Source organism: Lissotriton vulgaris, chromosome 1_2 (assembly GCF_964263255.1).
Source record: "Lissotriton vulgaris chromosome 1_2, aLisVul1.2, whole genome shotgun sequence".
Lineage (NCBI taxonomy): Eukaryota > Metazoa > Chordata > Amphibia > Caudata > Salamandridae > Lissotriton > Lissotriton vulgaris.
The window spans coordinates 37,937,578-37,949,730 of NC_141686.1; the positions used below are offsets into that span (position 1 = coordinate 37,937,578).

General features: G+C 40.6%; 1 protein-coding gene across 1 annotated transcript in view; it reads right to left on the reverse strand.

Annotated features, from left to right (window-relative positions):
* Positions 1-502: 502 nt before the first annotated feature.
* RESF1 (retroelement silencing factor 1) overlaps positions 503-12,153 on the reverse strand; it is a 376,576-nt gene continuing 364,925 nt past the window's right edge. The window contains exons 6-7 of the mRNA XM_086952784.1: positions 2,159-4,141; positions 503-2,046 (exon numbers count right to left, since the gene is read on the reverse strand). Of these exons, the coding sequence (XP_086808910.1) occupies positions 3,981-4,141 (161 nt within the window). The 3' untranslated portion in view covers positions 503-2,046; positions 2,159-3,980. The remainder of the gene's footprint in view (positions 2,047-2,158; positions 4,142-12,153) is intronic.

Sequence of the window (12,153 nt, forward strand, 5' to 3'; positions counted from 1 at the left end):
TCAGAGGTTGTAGGTACAGATTAAAAAGTAGTGGCGATAGTGCTGAGCCCTGCGGGACTCCGCACTCCACCATACCTACATCGGAGAGATCATCTCCCTGTTGAATCCTCTGTTGCCTCCCCGTTAGGAAGTATTCTAGCCACTTATGAGCTGCGCCCTTATTCCCGAGCTGGCCACTCTTTTCAGGAGCAGTTCATGGCTGACAAACACGACAGCTCCTAGAAACCAAACTTCATATATGGTAACCATCTAGCAAGGTATAATAGCATATATAACTTCCCAGCCATATTATCCTGCACAAATCAATTTAGCCTTCATTTTCCGAATCGGACAAATATCAAAGAGATTCAGTTTGCAGTATCAGTTACACAAGTACATTCATTCTTTAAAAAATGAAAGCCCGGCCGGCCTCAGCACGGGGTTGTAGGCTTATCGCTGTGTTCACAATAAAAACAGATTTGAACAAAAAAAAAAAATGAAAGCCAAGCTACTAAAATTATTCTTATTTAACATAACTTTATTTGATGTGTGAAAAAAACAATTATCAACAAATTAAACTTTAAATATACATGTATGTCTGGAATTCATTCAAAATAACATATATACACTATACCTTTGTACAAAAAACAGCTCTTCAATACTGGTCAACAAAATAATACTGAAACATATTTTTGTGAGTCAAAGTTGTTATACAAGTTTAGCTAACATAGCCTAGATAAGGTGCTTTCCAGTCTTAGGCCAATATTTTATTCTATTCTTCAAAAGTATGGCACATGCAAGGCTCATGGTAATACCTATATGGATATAAATGGTATATGACCAGAATCTTAATTTTTATCAGTTCTGCGGTGTAGATAATGTTATAAAAAATTACCTGCATATACAGGTCTACTAGAAAATGCAGCCTTAACTGACAAGAGCACCTTTAAATTGGTTAGGTAGAAAATACTTCAGGCAGTTACTTCATGTGCTATAAAAAAGTTACTTGTCTGCTAGTGTTCTTCATCATTGTTATACCTGAGAAATACCCAGTCCTTTAATTATTCCCTGACATTAGGTTGGGAATCTTCAATAAAATGTTCCACACAAAAAAACAGAAAGACTGTTTTAAAGAAAATTCTAGCTCAATGCAATAACTTCAGTGGCCTATTCACCTCAATGTTTGCATTTAGATCTCAATAAATAATGGAAAAATTGGTTTACAACACCAGTCGCCATACCTCGGTTTTTCATAGCAAAAAGAGAGAAAGAAAATGATATCCTCATAAGGGAGGGGTGTGGTTGCAAGCAAACCTATAAATGAAAAGGCTTAAGTAGTGGAATTACTGGTAAGCATTTTTCGTCTCCAGCATAGATCTATGGACTGTTGTAATGCTTTTAAATCCAGGGAACTCCTAAAGAGCTGATGGCTCTGAAAATTGTTTTGGTTAGACTATTTGGTGATAAAAAGCAGGCGAGAGAGCGGTTGTTGAGGCAGACCTGGTGCAGGGTCCTCATGCAAAATGAGTCCTCATTACCTGGGCCATTTTGGGCTGTGGCAAAGCAAAATAAATGGAAGATGGATAGAAAGTAAGGCTCCCCTTTTATAGTCTATAATAATCCTCCTCATTTTTTCTCTGGAGAAGTAGAGGACCAGATGTTTAAGACTGGAAAAAAACATGAACTGAACAGTCATATTTTGTTTTGTTGGCACCTTAATTAATTGAGGTACAGGAGAACAAACATAATACAAGAGATCATTCATAAATGATATGGTGCATGGCACAGCCCTGAAGCTGAAAATGCCAAAAGTGACTAAGGTTATTATCAATGATTGTGGTCTAGTGCAATATTTATTGATGATCAGGTTTTCCCCGTTGCCGATTTTGGCTTAAAAGTTATGAAAAGAAGACTATCTTGGACATCAACAAGGAAGGTGTAGTTGGAGAGGCATCATATGGTCGAGAAATGGGAAAGACTCCGAGCCCCACTCCCCACCCCCAAAGACTGGTCTTGGTGACATAGAGGGCCACAAAGAGACAGACGTAGGTAGCACAATAAGTTTTGCTGATCCTTATTCAAGGGCAAGGGGGGGTTGGCCGAAAGAAAGAACACAATTTATCACGAGGGTCAGTCTAGGCCACAAAGAGACAGACGTAGGTAGCACAATAAGTTTTGCTGATCCTTATTCAAGGGCAAGGAGGGGTTGGCCGAAAGAAAGAACACAATTTATCACGAGGGTCAGTCTAAAATCTTTCAGCCTTTTATACAGCAGTAGGTGGTGCATCAATATTCCTCCCACAAGGGTCAGTCCAGAACCTTTCACCCTTTTATCCACAGAAGATGGCACATCGCAATGCTTTAATTTTTACACCTTGCTCGTAGTGGAAGTGCGTCTCTTGGCTTGGCTTAGGAGGGCAAGGAAATGGCACAACTATGGTAGTTCGTTTACATAGTGCATTTTGCAAGATTATTTATGGACCACAGCGTTTGCAGACTTTACAGAGTGATATTTCGTTTTAGGAGACCATGCTGTGGTTAGGGTAAAAGTTAGGTAAAGTGCATAATATGTTTGTGTAGGAGGCCAGAAATACTGCAACTAGGTAAAAGAAAATAGTTCCAAGGAGAAAGCAATTGCAGTTTAACTTTTACTAAATAAAAATTCAGTAAGCAAACGTTGCATTAGTTTCTATCTTAGATGCTAGAAAAAGAACAGTAAAATACAGATAACAGACAGCATGTAGAGGATTCCTTAGACAAGATGTGCATAAGGAGAACTGGGAATATGATGTCCTATATGGGAGAGAAGACCCATGACTACCCGCTATTCTGGCTGCAGGTTAGAAACAAACTGAGGTTGATAGGCTATAAAAACTAATGTATTAAGCAGTTGTTTTTTTAAACTGTTGTGTAGAACATTTTTGAGATTCCATATTGGATAACTGGGATTAATTCAAAACTTTTCAGCAAAAGCTACAGAACCAGTAAAATGAAATGGCAGCATAATTATTATCCATTACAATCAATCTTATATGAATAGAAACAAAACAAATATATACGTAAAAAAATAAAGTCTTATGCTGTAGAGAGGAGTTATTCGACACTGGCAGGAATGCATGGGCATACACTAACAATGTAGGGAGTTTGAAACAACAAGAAGTGCAATAAAGAGTAAGGCTTTTCCCAACAAGAAAATGTAATTTGTATGGCGGGGCTTCAACAGACATGAGTTAAGTATTTAATCGTAGCACAAGTTACTTAAATGCTTTAACTCTCCTTCAATGTCAAAAAGTAGGTTTTACCTATACAGAGACAGCAAACAATGAAAAGTCAGATTAAAAAAACAAATTGTTTCCAAAAATATTCTAAGAAGAAGAAAACCGAATTAAATACAGGGCAAAGGAATGTATGATTTGAAAAATTCAAAGAATTCTTACAGTGGCGGGGGGGGGGGGGGGAGGGGGGGAGGAGGGGTGGAGGGCTTGGGGGAGATAGGGCGGAGGGGGAGGGGATCTTCATCAGATTAGCAGTCTCAATTCTACTTCAACTAACAGAATTTTAGAGCCTGCACAAACAACATTCTATTCTTGTAGGTAGTACAACAAACTACCAACTTAGGCTTAGTATACAGGGGCCTTAACACATGGTATACAATACTACAGCCTTAGACTTTCCTTTCACAGAATACAGTTATTGGTAGTTTCCTTAGCTTGGTTCAACTGATGTGAACCAAGAATACAAGTACAGAACTGCAAAAACATTTAACGTAACGGTGGTCACCCGGTACCTAAGTCGAAGTGCAATTTTGGCATTTTATAATTGCTAACAATAACAAGAAGGCATCTTTAACAGTGCATTGCATTCAAAACTGTTCGTGTTGTGTCAATTGCACAATATAATCAGGATGAAGACCAATATTCATATGAAATCGGATGCATGACTTTCCAACAGAAGGTTAAATTCTGATAAAAAACGACTTTCAAAATATGACAAAGCAGGAACTAGCTTTGTGGAGTAGAATCAGCAATCTTTTTTCTTTTCTCTAAAAAAAGCTGCTTGAAGGCATGAAAAACGGCATTAGATCCCAGAACTTGTGGGGTTGCTCCTTCAAATGGAGAGGTGTTCTTTTTAAACAACGTAGCATCCATCAGTCCACCATCTGCTTTAAAGAGAAAAAAAAACAAGTTTAAACAGTGTTAGGTTAAGTGTGTTGTGTGATTCTAGTGAAAAGGGACGTTATTCAAGTAGTTAAAACCCATTAAATAGCAAATGAAAAGACCAGAAACAACAACTTGAAAATAGTGCTTGGTTAATGTGGAATTTGATTTACAATATTGTTTATTTCAGATATACTCTGCCCTGCCTGGAGCTGTCCCCTAATATGGTATTTAGATTTAATAATTTTAACAACAGTTTGGTATCCTTTGGTATTGGGGACCTCTGTGCTATCACAGTGCTTGGCTTTAGAAAGAGGGTGACATTAAAGAATGACAGAAAGGTCCCTTCCTTTGACTTTACTGTAAATTGTGGAGTTCAGAGGAAAATCTGAGGAGGGCCAGGAGATGGCCCTCAACCAAGCTAAAAGGCCAGGAACTAAACGTTGCTCCAATAGAAAACGCTGCACTAATTGGGCTGCAATACGTACGCACAGGGCTCCTAATCCCACAGCAGCAGAGTGACAATATTAAACTACTGTACTGCTGGAGTATCTCCCAAATCCACTGGCTTTCTGGTAATACATAAAAATATTTGCACGTAATCACTGGCTACAGGCCCGTTGGACGGGGCCCTGCAAGGTCTTTTTGGTCACTTTAACAGCCTTGAAGTGTGCTGGACTGTCCTCCTGGATTCACGCTTCATACACCTAAAAATACATTGCAGCAACAGCACGGACAGCAGCGCAGCATCGGGCACTGCCTCAGCAAACCAGCATGGTCAGGCATGACCTTAGATTGAGAAAGCCTTCTGGTACTGCACCAATCGTCGGATAGACTTCGGAGCCCCATGAAGGTGCAGGTTAATAACTAGCCTGCTACTTATATGTGTTTCTCTTATAACATTCTTAAAAATGTTTAAGGACAAACTACCAAGACAACTGGGACAGAACGACCAACAAGCAAAAGTTTCACCCACTGGTGACTACTGGTTACATCGTCAAAAAGAATAAAAAAACAACTATGGCATTTTATTGCGAGAGTATATTGAGGTCTTAATTGTTTTTCAATGTTATGAGCCCCAGTTTGCCTCCGAAGGGGTTGCCTACTATCCCACTCCATTATCTTTGCCACTTTCATGTTTGTTGATGATGACTTTCCTGGAGAAGACAACTATCTGGGAAAACAACAAATGCAAATGCAAGTAAAATGTTTATTGAACGAAATCCTGTATTACGAATGTGCTGACAGACACAGGAGTAGATTGGAATAGAATGGAATGGTCGTAGTAAAGGGTTTTTAAAGCATAGCCGGGCAGTGAGAACGTAGGAACCCTTATGATTATTTTGAAGCGTGTAGGAAGAGGATAGGGAGCACTGGGTATTTCTAGTAAAGGAATATTACATCTGGAAAATAATACATGCACCAAGGATATTCCTTTTACCACCCGCACTCCCACCATAGTATACTATAACTGCTGAATCTCTAACTGCTGACTCTACCATTGTAACTTAGAAGACTTGGGTCCTTAGGCACGGAAGCATTTAGCATTTCCAAACCGTGCGATTTTAAATTTTAGGCCATTAGAAAATGCAAAATGCCATTTCGGTGTGTACGGAAGGCATTTTCGGGGCTGCAATTTGCTATTTCCATTATGTAGAAATCGCATTTTGGGAATCACTAAATAGGAAATCGTAAATTGGGATTTCCAAACAGTGAATCGTTAACACTATGTAGATACGATTTCCTAATTGTGAATAGTAACAAAATGGCCATTAAGGATATGTAATAATAGCCACCAATGTTTCTCAGGTCATAACCCGGAGCAAACTATAAAAAGTGACCCAAAATGCATAGCTCTTTCAGAACGGTGGCTCTGTAGGTCTTGCCGAGGAGGATTTTGGTTAGTAGGCAGAGGAAGAGAAGACTGGAGAGGATATTTGGGATGAGGGTCACCTGGTTTAAACAAACAGAGGAGGAAATATATGAGAAGTACAGACTACGTACTGAGGTAATTCTAGATTTAATTGCAGTTTTTCATCCTCAGTTACAGACCACAACAGACAGAAGCAATGCAATCCCACCACATGTGCAGGTATTGTGTTGTGCACACCTTTTAGCTTCCGGCAGTTACCAGGCAGTCATAGCAGTGGCAGGGAGAGTTTCACAAAGTGTTTTTTGTATGTTATTCCACAGGTTTCTGGACATGATGGTTAGCAAGGTGAACCAATATATTCATTTTCCAAATACTCCCCATGTTTAAAAAATACCAAACAAATGTTTTACTGAGTAGCAGTTTCCCATTGTAATTGGTTGGGTTGGTTGCACACATATTGCTATATGTCTCCCTCTGCAGATGAATTCATTCATAGAAACAAAAAAAGCACACACTCACTCAATGTAGAGGTAGTGTATGATTCCTCATGCATCATGACTGATCTTGTAGCCAGATTCCCAGGCAGCACACATGACTCCTTTATGTTTCGCCACAGTGGAATAAATAACCGTCTGTCTCAGAGTGATTTTGGCGATGGATTTTTACTTGGTAAGAGCATTGTAAACTTAATTCATACAGTGTCCAATGGTGTGTTTGTAAAATGATTCAATAGTCCATCCTTCTCATAATATTTTAGGAGACAGTTCATAAGCCTTGCGGGTTTTGATTCTGACACCATGCTTGCATCCAAGAACCAGAAGTGAAAGGCAGTACAACAAGGCACACAATGTGATCAATGTATTGTACCTGCACAACAAGGTTTTGACAAATGGGATCTTATTGGTCTCTCGAGGTTGGGAGGCATGTGTGTACGGGGAGACGTAAGACTATTTACGACCCTACAGCAGGAATTTCAGCTGGCACAATTGAAACTTTCCGATATCTGCAGGTCCAACAGGCTCTGAGACCAGTGCTGTCTAAAGGAGAGGAACTTCCAGAATCCTCTACTCTGGAAGATAGATTGCTAGATAATGCATTGATAAAAAGGCGATCTCACCGGTATACCGTAAAATCATGAATAATTCCCCAGACCTGTTGGGAACAAGAGCTACACCAATTGAACGATGAGGAAAGGCAGGAATCCTTGGCTTCCCCTAAAAAAGGGGCCATTGTTGTGTTTCCGACTGGTACAGCCGAAAATAAGGTCATAATTTACCTGCACCACAAAAGTTAACATGGGTAGAATTGATTCCATGTTGTGAAAAGGGAGATGTGGGCATGAAGGCACCTTTCTCCACATGATATGGGAATGCCCAGAGCTACAGGAATACTGAGGGGCGATACCGTCCTGTATGTGCGAAGTCTACTCTATAGACATCTAAATCACAAAAATTGTGTCTGTTGAACATATGGGGAGACAACACCCTCACAAGTAAAAAATGCCTCTGGGCGACACTATGAATAAATGAATGAATGAATTATTTTTTTGCACAATTACTTAAACTCTTTGCAAAATTGCAGTGCATCATCAGGTATGACAATAAATTATGTATCTTACGACATTATAAAACATTTATCTAAACATATAGTGGGTAGACACTATGATTAATGGTGTTACAGCAAACAAACGATGGACAGAATGCTGACAATGCAAACATTCTCCCCCAGTCAAAATATCTGGGTTAAATCTCATCATTCTTTTGCCCACTACACCACCCCAGTTTGGACCCAGCTATATGCAAATCAGTCTTGACCATGTGCCCCATGGGAACAGTTCAGACCGAACTGCCAGGCCAGGTCCTCCCTGGACCGGAAACAAGCATCCTGGGACAGGTTTCAGGGTAGGCCACCCTTCTTCAGCCAAGCTAGCTTGAATCCAGTCGCATAGTGAGCAAGGGACCCATGCCTGGGCATACCCATCCGACTTAGGACGAAAAGTGTTACAGCAAACAAATGATGGACGGAATGGTGACAATGCAAACATTCTCTCCCAGTCAAAAGATCTGGGTTAAATCCATTCTTCTTTTGCCCACTACGCCATCCCACTTTGGATCCACCCTATGATTAATGGTGGCCAAATGCAACACTGCTAGACTATAGAGAGTCCCAAGAGCCTGTACACTGAATGACTGGAAGCACGATATGGACTGGTGTATGGTTGCAGAGATGACTATATATGAAAGTATGGGCTGCCCAGGAAAATTTTCTAAAATCTGGGGGAGGTGTAATGAATACAGAGGGATGATATGTACACCAATGCCCCCGCCGGGAAAAAGGGAGCACCCTGAAGACATTTAAGTGCATAGCAGACCTAAAGGGAGGGGCAGAGGATTTCAGAATGTTTTTGATCGTAATGGACATTACCTCCGCTGTGTTCGGAAACTACCACATGCACCAATGTACTAATTGTGAACCGAAACAGCTGATTATATTTTGTTTTGTGCAATAAAGAGATTAAACAAATAATAATAATAATAATTTAATGTGCCTTTAGAATACACAAATCTTGATTCAGATGTCTCCACAAAACTGGGGAAGCCCTACTCTACAGAACAGAGACCTGTAGTAAAATAATTGCCACATGTGCCATTCTCAACAACATAGCCATGAAGAAGGGTCTGCATAACATTAACATAGAGCCAGAATCAGACTCCGGTGACTGACTACCATCACTACAGATGGGACACTTGCAGCAGAGAGTCTAGCTTTACCCACAAGGAACGCCAACAATTATTTAAGCTAATAACGATGACCACGTCTGAAAAGTAGATGGCTATGTATTGTGCATGACTGAAGGTTGATCTTTTAGTCAGGTAGTAACAATGTAATTCTTCATCATCAACTGTATCCTTACAGGATGGTTTTTTGGTGGTAAAAAAGCAACAAAGATTGAAAACACAAACATAACACAGTAATCTCATAGATCGGAGTGTCTACAAAAGTCACTTTTTATGGCCTATAGTGTTGGTCGCATTCTCAGGAGGACTTTGCTGTGGAGGTGGGGATGTATTTGTTCCAGATATGTGTCAGCAAGCTCGCCTGGTACAGCATTAATCTGGCACATGTGTGGCACTAAGGCTAGAGCAGTCTTCACTTTCAGGCTGTGACAAAATGTTGGCGACAGACAGGTTATGTCTGTATGTTTCCCAGAGCTGTGGTCACCTTGACTAGATTGCGTGCAACATTTTAGCAGCAGTGACTCGTGTCATTTTGAATATTGACAGTTCTCCTGGGAAGAGTAGTTGCTGCTATGGCCAATCGATTGCTAGATTAAATGAAGGCATCATAAAGTCCCATGTGCTGCTTGTGCCTGCATATTTGCAGACATGGCTCCTTCTCCATGGCTTTCTACAAATCCAGCATTGACGTGGACATGCTTTGCAGATGCCTATTAACAGTTTTTATCTGTTTTACTTACAGGCGTATACTGTGATGACACATTTCTCCAGGCCACCAAACAATGGAGAACTGTCTGCCATGTTATCCGAAACATCATAGTGGAATGTTAGTTGTTGTAATCTACAGTACCCGTGTGTCTTGCACACAGAAAGTTGTGTTCCTGCTTTGTGATAGCTCCTCTTCTCTTTCCCCAAAGTTTGATAGTGGTGACACGTTTGCTCTCAAAGTAGCTGGAGTAGGAGTAATGCGTGTAGGAGTAGCAATTGTGCTGTCCTCCATTTCCATGTGTGTGTCAATTGCTTTGCCAGCCTAAATGGTTTCAGACAAGTCCTGGGTGTGATCTGTGGACCTGTTTGTATAAAGTTAGTGTAAACAAATGGTAATACCTTTGCATAATATTGTTGAAAATGTGATTTATGCATTTGTGACATGGAGATTATGTATAGATATGTGAAGCTTATGTATCAGCACATAGTCCACCGTGTAACTAAAGTCATACTGCAACTCCCATACCTTTGCCAAAGTACAGCCAACATTTCAATGGAGTGATGTTAGCCATGATGTTGTACTGAGGACTTAAAAACAATACGTTATGGTAAGAAATTAACAGGAAAATGACTTACTTTGGCTGGAGCCTGCCGAATTGGAGGTGTCCATGTCTGACACTCCCACCATACTTTCAGTTTTAAATGTCCCCTCAATCAGTGATTCCATTAGAGTCCAAGGAGGGTGTTTTGAGGGTCCACCAACCTTGTCACGAGCCTCAGCCATCCTGATGGCTACTTTCTCTTTGGTGTGGTATCTTAGGTCATACCAGTGTTTACTAATCTCTAATATGGGTTTCTGGGTGACACCAAGTGAGTTGACTTTCTCCAGGATGCGGTTCCATAATTTGGTTTTCTTGGCCTCCGGAACAAAAAAAATGTGTTTTTCCAAAAAGCTGGCCCATATGTTCCTCACATTCTTCTGTTAACAGCTCCAGCTCCTTCTCAGAAAATGTTACAGATTCCTTCTGCCAGGGACTTTGCCTCCATCTTCCTTGTACATGGTGTTCTTCAGAAATTAGATTTCGCTGCAAGAGATCAGGCAGGAGTACTCCTTTCTTCCAGCACCTTGCTATGCTTCTAAGTTTTGGCCACACCCTGTATTTCAAAACTTCCTGGTTCTTACATCAACATTCTGCAGAATGCAACTTTTTCTAATTGCTAATTGTGATTTTGTATTTGGAAATCGCATCTGCATGATTTCCAAATAGGAACTTTCCTTTTTCCGAATTTGTAGAAATAGCTATTTGTGGAATACGCTTCTACGTACATCTCATTTTGTGATTTCCAAAAAGTGATTTCTTCAAAATATCTATTTGGAAATCGCAAACTGTGGTACTGAAAATTCTGGACCCCGCTATTGTATGGTACCGAAGCTCTACACTCGTGTCAAAAATATCATCGTATCATGACGAATTTGGTATCGGCAGACCGGTAATGATTGGGACATTATACCTATGCATTTGCATCATGATTGAGTGATGAAATCACCATTAAATCGTAGTTTTCGTCTTGAACCCTCGGGTTCCATTTTGTGAGCGGCATCCATTTTGTGATTGCCCTTACATAGTCAAAATGACCAAGGCCGAATTCGATCTGAAAGGACACGTACACCTTTGCTGATTCCTCTGTAACCTGGGCGTGCTGACTCCACTGCCTCCAGCCAAACCTGTTCGGGCAGTTCTCATCCCAATGGCCGAGCAAGATTAGCATCCAGGCACAACATGTCATAAACCATTCATCGCATACAAGCTACGCTTTATCACACACACACCTGTCCCTGTTTCTTCTTTAGGACTAGTTTTACAAGGAGGAGGTGCACGATTTGATTGGGGGTTCATCGATATCTGATGGAAGTTCTGGGCCTTGCTGGGTAATTTATCACGAACTGGACAAACGAAAATATGGGCTTGCCATCATGACTCTGCTTTTTCTTTGTAGTGAAAATATTTATATGAACAACTGTAAAAACAAAGAATTCTTGCCTGAAGTGTAATATTGTATATAAAAAGAGAAGGCTGGTTCTGTAAAAACGAGCAGTCTCCTGAGAACATACATGCGCTTCATGCTGTTGTACTTCTAGGATACCTGTTACTGGTTGCAGCCAATAAACTCGATCCTTGACATCACCTAGACGACTCTGTGTTTCTGTGGTCCAAAACAGGAAGAACTCAAGAGGTCTTTGGGTGTTCCCCTGGCACCGCCGGGTCCCTAAAAACCCGGTACCTCAGTTGGTGCCTGTTGTATTCTCTGCACTTATGTTTCTCTGTACCCCTTTAAGTCCTGCATTCCATTTTCCCTGATGTCATCTTCTCCTATGTTCTGCCCTGTCAGTTAGCTCCTTGCTTTCTGATGGGAACACCAGCTATTCTCTATGGTGCTTAATAAACACGTATTAAGCCTTACTTCTGTCTACTGACATCATTTACAACACATGGCGACGATGAGCAGAAGGAGCTAAACAACCATAGAGGGAGGAGAACTCCACTGGTGAAAAGAACCACGCGGATTTTTTAAGAAAAAGAGAAAAAAGCTCTTATATTCCGAAGAACCACGCAAGTCTTGAAACAAACAAGAAAGATATACTACCACGCAAGTCTTGAAACAAACAAGAAAGATATACTGCCACCCTGGAAAAAAC